This window comes from Pholcus phalangioides, unplaced genomic scaffold, assembly GCF_987345545.1.
Source record: "Pholcus phalangioides strain wild (caught in Gottingen) unplaced genomic scaffold, Ppha-v1.0 ptg000036l_1, whole genome shotgun sequence".
In the NCBI taxonomy this organism is placed as follows: domain Eukaryota; kingdom Metazoa; phylum Arthropoda; class Arachnida; order Araneae; family Pholcidae; genus Pholcus; species Pholcus phalangioides.
In genome coordinates this window covers 618,826-635,177 of record NW_028301623.1, presented here as the reverse complement: position 1 = coordinate 635,177, position 16,352 = coordinate 618,826, and the positions used below count along the sequence as shown (strand labels likewise).

Here is a 16,352-nt window from a genome sequence, read left to right as displayed (position 1 = left end):
GAGAATATTCACTTTTCTTTTAAATAATTTAAATTTTTTAATTTTGTTTATATTGTGAAATATAGTTTTCATTGCCTGAAACATTTACAACAAAACAATTTTTGGTATAATCCCCCCCAATGGCAACTTTTAGTTTGAGAATATTCTTCAGGTCATGATGAGAGGTTTTAAAAGTTTGGTTGTAAAGATTTTAGAAACCTTTAGATTAAAACATAATTATTTTAAAATTAGATTAATTTTCAGAAATAAGTTCACAACAAAAGATATTAAACCAAAGTTGATTGATAAAGGAAGCTATTCTTATATAATCACTTTCATTCTAAGTAGATACAGAACTGTTGTTTTTCCAATGCACATACACTTATAAATTCTGTATCACTCACATTTCTTTAAAAGTTGTGCAAATTCAGCCCTGTTGGTTTAATTTTCTTGCTTTCAAACTAATATTGTGGTCTACCATAGGCGGAGATAGACTTGGAAGTATGGGTGGGGGGGCACGATGATGTAAATTCATATGTACATTGAGACATTAGATCAGTCGACTCCACCTTTGACGCTGGGGGGAGACTATTCTCTGGAAGGACTATCATTAATAACTTCAAAGTAATTCTTATTATTTTCTATAAGAATATTCCCCAGTAATTTATGAAAGTAGTCCTTCCAGAGAATATTCTCAAGGATATTATATGTAACTATATATTATAATTAACAGGAGAATATTCTCATCAAGAACTTATAAGAATATTCTCAAGTTATTTATAATAGTAGTCCTACCAGAGAATATTCTCCAAAAGATTATTCTCGAGAATTTTACATCTCTAGCCAGAAGTGCCTAAGATTTTTGATGATTTGTGAGTCAGTCAGTGTCGAAATAAGAAATTTGTGCTCAAAGTTTCGTTAAGAACTATAAATGATGAAATTAAAAGGTTTAATTGAATTTGAAACTTGGCATACCTAGAGCATTTTACAAGTCTCTGAGCAGCTTCAATGCGGAAATATGAAGGTCTCAAAAGTGCCTAACTTGCTTCCAGAAAAGGATGTTACGGCCGTTATTCACAATAAATGTTATTTATTATGTACTTTGGCTCCTGCATTAATAGTTTGTCACAAAAATTTCCATCAAACATATGGAAAGTTTTTGCGAATTTCACTTCATAACTATAAATCGTGTATTTCATTTGTCCCACTCTCATATTTTAAATACTAGAGCTAATGATTTAGCGATATGGTAATGTTCTGTTCCCCTATAGTCATAAAAATGTAAATAACCTCATTTGAATGCATTTATAAAGACTTCATGAAAATTTGTTGAACAGTGTTATGAATGGCTTTTTTGGATGAAAACTTTCCCCTAAAAGCATGTGCGAAAATTTTGTGGGCTCCAGAGGATGCACTCGAACTCATCGGTAGGAGGAAAAATACCAAACTCTTGGACGCAGTCGATTCGATAATTAAAAACAAATTTAATTCGTAAATGGAGATAATATTTCCAGACACATTCAAAACAACACAATCATCACAATATACATATAATCTATTTACAAGAGAAAATGGGAAAAGAAAGGGCTGTTTTTTTTCCTCTTTTAAAGTACAATGTCATTAAACTGTTTTGACGTAAACAGATCTGAAAAAAGATGGCGAACATGGATAGTCATAGGAAAGGTTGACACACATTGGGACGGGGCAAAATATAAGAAATTAAATTTCCATCTATAAAATGTTCAAATTATATTACTTAGGTTTTTTTTTTGTAAAAATAATTACAAATTACTATACAGCTGCATAGCGTCACGGAATTCTCGTCCCTTTTCATCATTATTACTATAAAAAACCTTTGATTTCTCTATTCGAAATGATTTCATAATGAATCTTAGACGATTGGCTTTCATAATTAGTAATTCCATTGAGCATTTTCTTTCCCGCTGGTTTATCAGTACTAACAAGTAATATTTACTGATCATACAAATCGGCTAACTTTCGATAACTAAAATTTCAGCAATACATACATAATCAACATTCAACAGCTAAATAATACATGTTATACACATAATACACAAAGCAGGAAATGTACTTATGTAGTTGAAACTCAGTAAATTACTGTTGTATTAAAATTGGTGCTTATAATTTTATCAACCCAGACTACGGAAGAGGAAACAGTTTGCGGTGCTTGAGACAGTGTATTCTAAAATAGAAAAAAAGGGATGAGATATTTCGGATGAAATAAACGTGGGTTTTAAGTAGTTGTTTGGGATCTCAACAATATTGTTTCATGTTAGTAGTCGATCCACATGTAAGTATTTACTTGAAATCACAAATTCACCATGTTACGCATATTCCTGGCTTTACATTTTTTTTATTTTGTTGCCAAGGGTAGTGTTTATAAGAAACGTTTATGAATCCATGGCTCGTGAAAACAAAACTACAGTATTCAGATACACAATATTTAGATAATTGCTTGAAGAATTGGAAAAAAAATTTAGGCGCCAAGTATTTGTTTTCCCCTACAAAATTGGTCCAAAATTAATGTATTTTTTTTACTTGTCTGGAACTTAGGGACCGATTTTCATGCTAGCAGACAGGCTTATATAATTTTATGCTGTCCCCAAGCTTCGATTATTATATATGAAAGAAAACGGCTAGTTGCCATGGCGACGTAGCACCAGGGATTTGTCAAGCCCTAATTTAGATTTAACATATACTAGACCTGATTTATATCTCAATGGGTAAGTGGGGTGTTTATTCAAGGCTCCAAAAGTCATATTCAGAACCAAAAACTATGACTAAATCAAAGCAGTGTCGTCTTAATGCAAGGCCCGATGCAGCCGGGGGTCTCGAGTGCAGAAAAGGCCTCATGAGATTTGGTGAAAATTTTTAACAGTGAGTATGTAAGCAGGTATTACTAACCAGGTTGGGGCCCCAAAAAAAAATCATTTGCCTGAAGACCTGTGATGCTGTTAAGACATTCCTGAGTCAGAAACTTGTATATACATATAGGGGTAACCAGATGATCCATATTTTATGGGACATTCCCGTAATTTCGGCTGACCTTTGTTTTTCTTACAAAATCCAATATCCCCTATTTTCAACATGGCTTGGTTGAATTTTTGAAATAAGGATTTTCATAACTTATAAATTATACTATGATAATTATGAAGCTAACATAATTAATAATCAAATAAATCACCTCACTAATTCATCAGACATGTAAGTTTTTGCAGCATTTTGACTTTCAGTAGTACTCGTTATTTTTAAGCAATCTTAGTAATAGTTGCCAACTTCACTTGCCTTTGACACTTTTTTTTGGCTGTAATTCACAACTTTACTTGCCTTTGACAATTTGGCTATAACTAGGAATTTTTGGCAACTTTATTTACCTTGGCAACTATTTTTGACAATATATCCCATATTTTTTTTATGAAAGAAGTGCAGTCAGCCTATTAACACTTCAATATTTCTTTGAGATGAGAAGTGGGGTAGTTTGGTCAGCCTAAATATCAGGGGTCCTCAAAACATGGCCTGCAGTCCACGTTTGGCCCTCAGAGCATTTTGTTGCGGCCCACCGATCATTTTCAGAAAACGGTAGAAAACATTGAAAAATGATTAATTGTAGAAATGAAATAATTTTTGAATTTTAAAATTCATAAAAGGAATAATTTCATAAATGAGAGTTCAATTATTTTCGTCCGACTTTAACTCGGGGGGGAGGAATCGGGCCCTTCTAATAAGATATCACAAAGTTATATGAGTTTGGTGGCCCACGGGCTTTGTGGGAAGTTTTAACTCATCCCGTCAATATCTGAAAGGTTGAAGACCCCTGTCTGAGTATTTATCGTGTTTATATTTGACACTTTTACACAGAAGCAAGTTTCGTGGGTCAGATGGAACCCCTTGACAGGCTGCATTTGGCACGTGAGCTGGAGGATGTGCGCCCCCTAGACTAAATTAAAACAGTTTCACTTTTTGTAAACAATATTGATCGCAAATATCTGTAGGTTAGCTTTAATAATCTTTCAGTCAGTACACAGATTTCTGATAAATAGTGCCAAAAACTATGGATCGGAACTGTTCTTTCGAGTAGTAGAATGATAGAATCATCTCAAACTCTGGGATCCTGTACCATGGATTTTCATGGGGGTGATTCTTAGCACCATCGGACGAGATTCAATGTTAAAGAGCTTCAGGCCAAAGGCAACTGCCGTACTTATTATCTCCAGATAACGGAGATCTGACTCTTCACCTGTTTCCACCAAAGGTATTAGAAACAGATGCGAATGAAGTGTTTTGTGATAAAAATTTCTCTGAACCAGCTGCTTTTCAGTTCAGAATCTTATTTACGCTGGCTGAAAAATCTTCAACATACTGAATCCTAAATATGAGTTAACTATCAGAAACAAGGGCACAAACTATTTTCAGTGTCCAGACAGACCCCAGTTAGACCTAGAACACACTATAGTTTCAACCTTCACGGTTGCTCTTATAGCATAACAGCAAAATTTCTTGTCAAACAGACACCAATGTTCGGCAACTCTAAATATAACAGGAAAAACTGGTAGCGGACGTGAAAAAAAACACTGAGGAGGGGGCTAAAAGTTGGTAATTGTCCTGTGTACACGAGACTTAAGCCCATATGCTGCATTGCATTGTATAATCATTAATTGAAGGGGTTGGACAACTAACACTATGTCATTTTTTCAAATTTTACAGGAAATGTGATTAGAGTTATTTGTTGAAAAAGGGAATTTTTTGTCTGAAAGTAACCTGGACCGATTTCCGTCTAGGAAGGTAACTGAGACCCAATAGCACACAATATAGACCAGTTATAAAACTCATAATTGCAGCTGTTTAAAATGGCACAGCAATGAAGTACGTGGGTTTCCACAGGAACTAACTTGAGGAACTTACTACTGCTTAACCGTACATGAACCTTGTACACATTTGCTGGAATGTGCATGTATGTGTTGTAAATCTAACGTGAAGTTCGTTTCTGCGTACTGCTTGTTACGTGTAACTCCATAAATTTTTCTAACAATGAGTGAAGTGTAATGATTGAATAATTGTACCATTGTAGGTCTGTTGCTCTCTGTGGCTATAAAACTTGAGGAACCTGCAGAGGAAGCTATATGGAACATTATTCAGTCAAAAAACCGATTTTGCAAAAATGTAACATAGACTGTTATTTGTCCAAACCTTTCAATTATTGGGGGGAAGCTCAAATAGCCTCAGTCCCCCAGGTTTTGGCACCTAGGAATGTTAGCGCGTGAACTTCAGAATAAATCTACAGATTATAAATTTCCCCTTCGAAAAAGTAAGCATGTGATTTCAACTGTAGTGCATACAAGGCATTACACATCCCACCCCCCCCCCTGAGAAAATCCTACGTGAGCCTATGCATGTGCAAATTGTTTTATTGTGGTTAATGTAACACAAACCATTTCTCCCGCTGTAATTTACGATTATAATATATTTTAACAATTTGAACGAGTAAAAATATTCACCGGAAATTTCACCGATAAATTTGATTAAAAGGGGCGGAAAGAAAAACAAACATTTTCTCGCAAACTGCCTCGGGAACTACTGTTCTGAAAAAATCCGTAAAGATAATGAAAATGGCACAAAAAATATATTTTTATAGGAAGCAATCGTGTATAATGAACTAGCGATAAAATATGTGCAAAAAAAACATACATACATATACATACAAACACTGAAAAAAAAAATTCTTTCCTAAAAATTTCAGCAAATCCCTGAGTTCCATGGCATTTAAAAGACGGGAGAAGAAAGCGGAAGAAAATGCTATACGATTAAACATGGGCAAAATGTGAATCATGCTTAACTTATTTCAGAAGGCGGAAAATAGCATCGTTTATCATTTTTTTACACATTAATATATCAAGTTTACAGACACACACACAAACGTTACATGTATATATATATATATATATATATATCATTTATAGTCTGCAGGAGGACGATTACATTTCCTGTACACAATTCAGAAAAATATTCTCCAATTCCAACGCTTAGCCACATAATCATGTTATTTTTTTAAAGAAACGAGAATTCGATAATTACATTTTTTTTTATTGCTTAATTTTTTTGCGTTTGACTTTAACATAGCAGATATAATAACACATCATTCTTTCATGTGTTTGTATATAGGGGAAATAGTTTTTTTTAAAAATTACATCGACAGATTGATGTACGTTTATGGACAGGCCCGTAGCCAGAAATTTCATTTGAAGGGACCAAAGTGATAGAACAAAATGTTTTTCCCTTTTCTCGGTCATTTTCTCACACTTCGAAGGGGGGACCTGACCTCCCCTCGCTGCTGCCTTCTATATGGATAAAATAGAGGGAAAATATTGGCTCGTTAATACAAAACAATGACAAATTTGAACATTTTTTAAAGAATAATACTGTGATTTTGCATATAATATAATCCTACTACATTTTCAATGCCATTCGAAGTAGCAGATAGATTCTGGGCTGGAAAATATTGGTTCTAAAGATGACGTCTCCAAAAAGTTTAAAAAAAAAATTTCTCTGATTCTACTTGATTTGAAATCCACAAAAATATTTTAAAAAATTAAGCAGAATTTTTATGCGGGTCATTCAAAATTGTTTTTATAAATATTAATACAGTCAACACTCATTATAAAAACCATCCCATTATAACAACCGATACTACAGGTCTCAAATATTTTCCTATTTCCATCATGTTATTTTTTATCCAATGCAACGACTGGTAAATATCATTCTATCCAGAGCCTGGAAATATTTCATTTGGGGGGGGGGGGGGAAGAACCGAAGTGGTAGAACAGTAGATTTGGCCATCTTTTCCCCTTTTTTGGTCGTTTTCTCACATTTTGGGGGGGGGGGAACCAGACCCACCCCCCTCGCTACGGCCTTGATTCTATCCTTTACACACCGACCAAACTGAACTTGGCCCTCCGCTTTTTTGTTATTAAAGAAATGGACAAAATTCTTCGTTCAGTGTGTTTGACCTTTGATGCTTGCAGAAAAAAGAGTATGAAATATATAGATAGTTTAAAGATAAAGCATTGTCACTTCTATGGAAAGCCTCGTGGTTAACTAGCACCATATCTGGAAACGGGGCAAACTAAAGCTCACTGCGACCGTGTCAGTCGACTGGATGGTGGTGTAGTTTCCTTATTATATTCTGCTATAATCTCACATGGTGACTCACACAAACTTCCTGTGAGGTTGATATTTTCATCTTATTGCGTAATTTTACTGTTCCGGACTCTGCCGCGAAGCTGCACTGGAAGAGATTTCGTCAACGGGATAAGTCCAATGGCAAAGTTCTAGCGTTCATTCACGCGCGATTTTATTTAATTTCTCAACGGAAGAAAAATAGACAAGTTACTAATTTTTCAGCATGTAATAAGAAAATAAATGCAGGTTTAGGTCATATACAGTGTTTTCTTAAGTACGATGTACACACTGTATTTATGTGTATTTAGTTTAATTTTTTTTTCTCAGCCAGATACATTTTCCTTGCAACAAAATGAAACAATTATCTTTGTTCTGTCAATAGAATATACAATTTTCCGGAGAAACTAAACTATAACTTTCAATATACTGACCTCCCAATATAATGTCCATTTTTCATGGAACGGAGAGGATCGTTATAATGAGCATCAACTATAGTTTGAATGTCATCAGAGGCCAATAATGAATTTAAAAATTCTGTAACACACTGGAATCTTTAGAGTAACGTCATTCAGACAACACATGATCAGATAAGACAAAGGAAAAAAAAAAGAAAATAGAATAAAAGATTGCTATGGTATAATAGAATGTAAAGAAATTTTTTACAGATATTGCTGAGAGACGATAAGTAGCCAACTGTTATCTTTAATAATTTCACTTTGCTATTAATTTTTTGTTTTTATGTGTTTCTGAGTAAGATTAATGTGCTTAATTTTTTTTCATAAATGTTTTTTAGGATAACACCTCAGACTTTTACCTCATGAGTTAAGCGTGCAGACTTACAATGGAGATCAGTGGTGGCCCGAGCAGTGATGCTAACTCATGGGAAATTCCCCATATTCGTGGGAAAAATTGGCCAAAATTTGTCCACGTGGGAAATTCATTTGGGAGTTCAAAAAAATAATGTTTTTGAAAAGAAAATTATGGCAAGCAATGTAATAACTTTTCTAGTGTAAAAATACAATGCGCTAGTATTGCATCCCTGTATCTATCGTGCTATCGGGGGGGGGGGGGGGGAATGCAAAGGCAGCGCATTTTTTCAGAATGTGTGGGAAAAATTTAGTCAAAAAGGAAATTTTGCTTGAGGAAGTTACCATCACACTGAGGCCGAGGATTTGTGAGGACTCCTAACATAGAGATTAATAAAACATGTACTCTATTTATTCCATCTGCGAGGACCGAGGCAGTGCCTTGTTTGCATTCATGCTGGGCTGTCATTTGATCATTTTCTGCACACAAGAGTAGATCGGGACCTACAACTTATTGCCGATTCTGAACGACAGCCCTTTTTATACTTTCGCAAAGTATACTCATATTACCAGTTTCGAAAATTAAAATATCACTTTAAAGCAGTGTTTCCCAAAATAAGGCAATATCACAACTTAGGCGATTAAATGGTCCAGGGGGTGGTAGAAGCTACAGATATAACATAAGATCCTATGTGTTGGCTTGAGCGGGTGGGGGGGGGGGGATTAAGAACGGGCGAGATGAAATAAAAGGTTCGGGAAACTGCTTTAAAGACAGAAATCGTGTGACTGTATTGTGTGTGTGGTTTCATCATAGCAATACATTTCATTCTATGTTCTTTTCTTGTAATAAGAATTACTTAGTTATTTGTTAGTTAGAATTACTAAGTTTACTTGACATAAAGCTTCGAGTATGCCCAATTGGCATTATATTTTTGGTAGCAAATAAGAATCAGCTATAGCTTCTACGGCCTATATATCACAAAATCACAGTCTCTTCTTTTTGCCCATTGAAAGAATAGTCAATTTCAATTCTTTCTTATCCGTAACAATTTAAACCTAAGTAAAAGTCAAAGAACTCATTTAACTGGACATTGGCATTCATAATTATTATCTTGCACGGCTTGTGACCATATAGTAATATTTCACCATGTCATTTGCATACAGTAGTAAATGGAAACAACATTTTTACGATTTCACTCGCATTATTGGTTCCACTGATTTTACATGAAGTCAAACAGCAAGTTTTCAAGTAATCATGCAGGTACTTTCCGATTTCTTTTAAGTAGAGTTTGAATATACATACAGTGGAACTCCTATATAATGATACACAAGAGACCCGAGAAATGCATCATTATAAAGGATTTACTATTATAGATGGAATATATAAACACTATATAAGGTACATCAGGACCAGAAAGTAATTTTGTGCTCAGATGGCAAAATGCTGTCAGTCACTTTTTTAAAACTTCGCGATGTCGAATTTGTGAATAATATTTTGCAGAAATGCGACACTGTAGTTTGATTTATTACAATTCACCTTCGTTGTTTTCTCATAAACTGAAAGAGAAAGACAAAATTTTGCCACCTTCCAAGATTTTAATGAATGAGACTCTGGAATGTGAACTCAATTTTTTTTGGGAAAAGTGACTTTTAACAATTAGCCATCTCAGCACAGACTTACGTTATATACACTTTACAGGTATCATTAAATAGGACTTTCACTGTATTAAGCTTCATGAAAAAGGGTAAAATTGTACTAGCTATGAACCAATGTTCGCTTAACTAAGGTGACAAAGAAACTTTTAAGAGTCTGCTATGCTTCATTACCATACAATTACTAGATAATTTGGTACGTAACTTTATTTTCGAATATGTGCTCACGATCAGTTGAATGTGTAACTTTGGAGGAAAACGTTAAAATTACCTCTAAAAAGAGTTCCGTAACAATACATATGATTGATAACAAATAAAGAAGGAAAAGCTGTGGTGTAACTACTTAACTTGCGGAGAAAGCCTTAGATATATTTGAAAATTTAAAGAAGGTATCATTCAACGTATGGTCAAAAGTCATCTCTCTAATATTTTTATTTTGTTTTATCACTAGGGTTTGTCAACTTGCTTTCCCAAAATCGCTCCAGAATTTTAGCACAAATTTAACCATAGCTAACAAGTTCACCACCAGGGTCTTGGAACGTGGATTAAATATGTTTTATGATTGGGGGAAGATTTTTGTCTCTGTCCTTCCATTGTATGCCCATAATCAGGACTCGACAGATCAAAAAATGATTTTTTAGGAGTCAAAAACATTATTTTTCAAGAAAAATGACCCAAGATAATGTTCTCCCCCCCCCCCCAACACTATAATAAAAATAATTTTAGTGAATGGGACCTCTTTTTCTGCCTATGATGACACCTATCTATTTATGCCACAATTTAGTGCAAACAATTATTATGTATAAGCAGTTAAATATTGCGTCACACACTATATGTGACACTGGTATCGAAATTTTTTTTTAAAGAATAGTATAGGCCTACATAGTTATAACTCCCATCTGAGTAAAGATAGTTGCTCAAGTAGTCTTTGCAAGAATGGAAATTGGGCAGTCATTAACTACAACTGATCGTGACACTTATTCATGTGTACTTTTCTGAAGCGCACATACACACACCCTTATACTGTACGAGATATCCAATTGAGATGATAAATTCTATTTCTAACTATTGTCACTACAGAGCTGTGATCACAGTGGTGTGCATAGCCAGTTTGTGCTTTCATTACAGACCTTCAAGTCTGTAATTTCTCGGGCACTGCTTACAATGTTTAGCTTTCAAATATGTATGAGGCTCTCTCTCTCAAGTAGCAGCTTCTTGGCGAATGTTTACAATGGCTAATAAAACTGAATTGCTTAATCTTAAAGCAATTTACTATCAATGGAATTGGGTTGGAAATGAAGGTGCCATATATTGGTAGTCGCCTCCAGTTCACTGCGGAAAAGAACTTGTTATACATGTTCTTCTCCAGGGTTGAACACATTTGCCTTGATGGGCACCTCCATGGTGGAAGAAGAGCATCTTACCACTGCACCGCTTGGGCACTACAGTCAACCTGATGCCCTAGTAACAGCCGACCTTCCACACAGGACCCTGGATATTCTGGGGGAGGAGCATGAAAGAAAAAATGAGATCCATGACAGGAAATTATGGGGCCATAGAAAGAGTAAACCCATGGCATAAAGAAATACGAGGAGAGGGGACATTTTCAGAACCCTAGATGGGAGGGGGGGGGGGAGCTGGCAGGAGTTTAACCAGAAGGCCTGGGAAATAGAATCTTGAAGATTGTTTTTGCACTGTAAATTTATTCAAAAACCCATTCAATAAGTAGAAAGGACATCGTTCCTACATATGAAGGCCTATGGGTGGAAAAAATATTGAGGGAACACCGATTATAATGGAAAGCATACAGCCACCATCTTTACCATCTGACATTTGGTATGCTCAATTGAAGAAGATCCTATAGATATGCGCGATTTGCTTTGATGTCACTCTCTTGGCAATTTCTAGAAATGTTACGTTCATGAAACAGAACCAGTTTCAGATAGTCAGCAGGCTTTAAAATCACACATAGAAAACCATTAACTGAGAGATTTGACTTCCTTGGACAGAGTCGCAGCTGAATATTTTATTCGGGACAAGTATGCATCAGTTCGGTAAGTCTGTGGTATTGAAGTGGTTAACCCTTTAATGCCTCAGACAGTCCAGATAAGGAGTACGAATATGTTTTAGAGGCTTTTATGAACTGCGGTGAAGGAGAAAAATAAGCTCTTTTCAGAGGAGAGAATCGGAAAGACAGGTCCAAGTCCTACAGGAGGGTGGGAAGAAAATGGTCAAAATTTGGATAAGTCCATTTTGAAAAGAAATATCTGAATATTAAAGAGTTTCAGGGTGAATATGACACCCCATCTAGTCCAGTGCCTGGATACACCTGCACCCTTCTACTGTTTTGGTTTAATGGTGGAGAGGGTCTCGTTCCTAGATATTGGGAGGGGGGACATGGGAGGAAAATGTTGAGTATTACAATGTATGTACACTGATTACGAACAGAAAGCATGCAGCTACGATCTTTAGTGTTCAACAGTTTGCTACCTTTAATTAAAGAAGGTAATTAAGAAGAGTCGGCGATACGCTGTAATGTCACTTTTTCTGAGATTTCTATAAACATCATGGAAACAGGACTAGTATCAGATAATCAACAAAGTGTCTGCCACATCATAGGGGTTTTCTTAAAAGGTGATTAGACCAGAGCTTGACAAATAAAAAAAAAATCTAGGTGCCAACCAAATATTTTGGAACCAAGCATTTTTCTTTTGCCAGAGCTAATTATAACACAGAAAATTTTAGGCACCAATATAAATTTTTTAATTGCCATGGCGATCTGGTGCATGGGATTTGCCTCATAATCTCAGAGATTTAATGAACCATCGTATACAGACTTTTCGTGAATGTACTTAAACAAGGCTACGACTACTATTCCAAGGGACATTATTTAGTCCGCACGGATGCTTAATTTATATGCAAAGATGCTAAAGTGTTGTGTTTGTTTTCAGATGGAATTAAGAACTTGGAAGATTATGTCGATTTTTTTTTTTGAAGAAATTTCATAAAATTTCCCAGACACACCCATCCTCTGGGAACGCTTCAATATCTCACTGTGATGTGAAGCGGGGTGTGTCTGGTCTTCAAATGTAATATCCAAAATTGATGCATATAAATCAATGGACAAATGCTCACACCATTGTGATCAGCGCTTCAGTGACAATTTTTAAAAGCAAATTTTTTTGAGCATCCTTCGCTCTATCATATCTATCGTGTATCATACATTTTTCACTATCCAACACATCCTAAACAGCATAAGCACTGCTCCCATCACCAGTACATTCCTTAGACCCAAGATACGCAATCTACTTAGCAGCATGAAAACATGTTAATTTCATGCTGCTAAGTAGGCTGACTATCTCAGGCCTTATTTCATCGCCATAATCTCAGAATTCATAACATAAAATCATTTCAAATGAACGTAATAACACATGTATTATAATACTCTTGAAATAAAATAAAAAAAACTATTAAAATATATCGATCTGATACAAATATAAACCTGAAAATACTTTGTACGAAACTGAGAACAGCAATTTATCGTAAATGCGTCGAATTTGTACCTTATTTCATCAAACATAAATTTCAGTCGAAAAATTTTATAATAATAAAAGAAACCCTCGAAAGTAATTTAATTTTTTTGAGAGATTGCATTATTATCTATCGTTATATCGAATGAAATGAAATATTTTGCGGAAGAAAATGTGAATCACAAGGAAGACCATGGAAATAGAACGATACGAACAATAACGACAACAACACAAAAAGCAAAAATTCCGAACTAAAATAACGACCACGGATGATAAACATGCACACAAAAAAAGAAAAAAAATTATAAAAATATTTCTGACGCCACACGATGATTTAAAAAAAAAAAAAAATGACATATCTCGACACATCGAACTAGCTCAATTGTGTTTTTTTTTTTCTCATATACTGTACAGCAGTCTATTTTTATCATAAATAATTGCGATATTCACATATTTACGCAACATTCTTTTTTTACAACATGGTTTAAAACTTAAAAAAAAAATGTATATATAATATGAAGGAACAGACGAGGTGTCAAAACGAATAATTAAGCAGCTTCAAAGTAATTCCGATGGCGAAACCGCAATCTTTTTTTTTGCAGTTACATATACAAATACATGGTCATGAGAGTACATAGGAAACCTGCATATAGAATAATGCGACTAGCCAAAATTTCTGTACACTTGAGGGGAAGGGAGGGGGCAGTTTTTTTAGATCACATAATCGACGATAAAGCATTATGGTCATAGTTCTAATGTGGAGCAGTCTTTGTACATATATGTATGCTGTACATTAGAGACACATGGATAGCAACAATAATCCTCATATGTTAGGTCAACATGTTGTAGTCCTTCCCAGAGCGAAAGGAATATGGCCGTTAGCTATGCTCCCGTTTGAGACAGTGCTGACTTTGCTGCCCTTGCTACCATCCGAAGAAGTCGCGGACATGCCCTTGCTTCCTTCGTTGGAATGGACACTGTAACCTCTGCTGCCATCACTGCCACCAGTGGCCCCGCCACTGTTCCTCACTTCATTTAGATCGAAGCTGTCTCTGGACAGCATTCCACCACCGGTAGGATTGCCGCAAATGTAGTTATCGTCTGACACATTACGCGGGGGAGGAAAATACTGTATGTCACCATCATCGTCGGATTCTTCGCGGCCGCTTGCGGCCTCCAAACGCATCCTCAATGGCGTCGAGGAAGTCGCCACATCCACACACTCGCTCTCTTTGACACTTGTCTCTTGCCTCTGGGTGAAGTAAAAAGAGACACCACGGAACTTGCTTTCGCTGATGTCTGGCAAGAGAATTTCAATTACTTCCGTGAATGTGGGTCTTGCTTTTGGGTTGTACTCCCAGCAGAGCTTCATGAGAGCATACCTGAAGTGTAAAATAATGGAAATGGAGCGTTATTATGTTCTATGCTGTAATTTTAACATTGATTGCAGCATGCAATACTATCATTGGGATATGATCTGGGAAGACAACTTCCTCTAATGGTTCACCTCCAAAGTGTGAAATACATTTTTATAAGTGTTGCCCCTCATGCGGAAAGATGGCTGATTAAGTTGAATCACTCTTTATGTACATGGCTATGGGTCCTACTAGATTTCTATTGGTAGTTCTCTCAGGTTCTGATGTGCTTGGCCAAGCCAACTTGGATGTCAATTCAAATTCTCTGATTCTCGTCCGGGTCAAACCTTAGGTCTTCAATCTCATTACTCAAAGCCGAGATATGAGATGGGGCCCTGATGAGAGTCAGAGACGATATTACCCTTCAGCCAATCATTTGACTAACAGGCAATCAATCAATAAAACCAGCCAATACGAATCTAGAAGGATCCAAGGCGGATCCTGTTTCTTGCAGGGGCAAATGCGGTATGTGCCCAGGACCCATAAATTTTCAGTTCCCATTCTGATGCTAAAATTAACATCTTTTGATATTTTTCTACAAAAATATTGAAAAAAAACCTTTTGTTCACCTTGGGGGGAAAGGGCCACTGGCCCTCTATGCCCCCTCTACCCCTGCTTATAGATGTAGATGAAATGTCGCAAACAATCAGAAAACATTAAAATGGCATTCCTGTTGAAATTTGTTGGGAGGAAAAATACACCATGCATGCAAATGTAACCTGGTGAAAAAGAAAAAAACCATATGCAAATCTGCGACACAGTGAATAAAAGGCACGGACACCAGCCCTGTCAAGTTAATCTAGCGTGCAACAGCGCACGCGTTATAACAGTTGTAACGTACAGGATAATGGTGCACTTTAGCGCACTGTAAGAAAGCAGACACACATTTCATTTACGGAGCTGCAAACGGAAGCACCATAGAGGTCGTGCGAATGTACAATAAGCATTTCCCCACAGGCGGCTGTCCAATCCGAAAACATTTGTGCGCTTGCATCGGCAGCTGTGAGAAAAAGGATCCTTTCTTGCTTCCTGGTCTGATGCAGGTCGTACAAGGACTGCCAGAACGGATGCATACAGTTTCTTCTTCCCCAGGTTACATTTACGTGCATGGTGTTCTTTTTCTCCCAATAAATTTCAACAGAAATGTGCTTTAATATTTGCAGAGCCGCCATTTCGAAATGCACTAGCACGTTTGCATTTCATGTTAGACCATGCATTCTTTGATGACAACTGTTTGTATTGGTGTGTACTATCACCTCTTTAAGTTTTCCCATCTTTTCTGAATCACCCTGTATGTATAAGCATACTAGAGTCTTTTGTTCTCTCACTTATGTGCTTCCTGAAATGCTAGTCATCCACCTCGGAAATACATTTCTGGCTACAGTCCTCCTAACGATCCTATTTATTTTGATTTAGCAGGGTACTGTGCATAAATTTTTGTGACTACCTAACCTAACATGACACCATTTAAAGAGAGGGATTGGGCAGGTCCATCATTTGAGGGGTCAGTCCTGGCTTTTAAAAATACACTAAAAATGGTACATATATATAAAATTATAAATACACTGAGTACATGTTCTTTGCCCCCCCCCCCTCCCCTCCTGGAAAAAGTTGAAATGACGGCCTTGGATTTGAAGATTAAATTAAAGTGAGTGCCACTGAAAACTCATTGTGATTTTTTGCAACTTCAGTTATCGTAAAATTTTGTGCTTCGAAAAATCCCTTGGCATCATTAAAAGTTATGCAAAAACAGTAGGACTCCAATGTCTCGG

At 36.1% G+C, this 16,352-nt stretch overlaps 1 protein-coding gene across 1 annotated transcript in view; it reads right to left on the bottom strand.

Moving 5' to 3' along the window:
• Positions 1-1,443: 1,443 nt before the first annotated feature.
• LOC149065955 (insulin-like peptide receptor) overlaps positions 1,444-16,352 on the bottom strand; it is a 194,674-nt gene continuing 179,765 nt past the window's right edge. Inside the window, exon 25 of the mRNA XM_089253299.1 lies at positions 1,444-14,547. Within this exon, the coding sequence (XP_089109425.1) occupies positions 14,001-14,547 (547 nt within the window). The 3' untranslated portion in view covers positions 1,444-14,000. The remainder of the gene's footprint in view (positions 14,548-16,352) is intronic.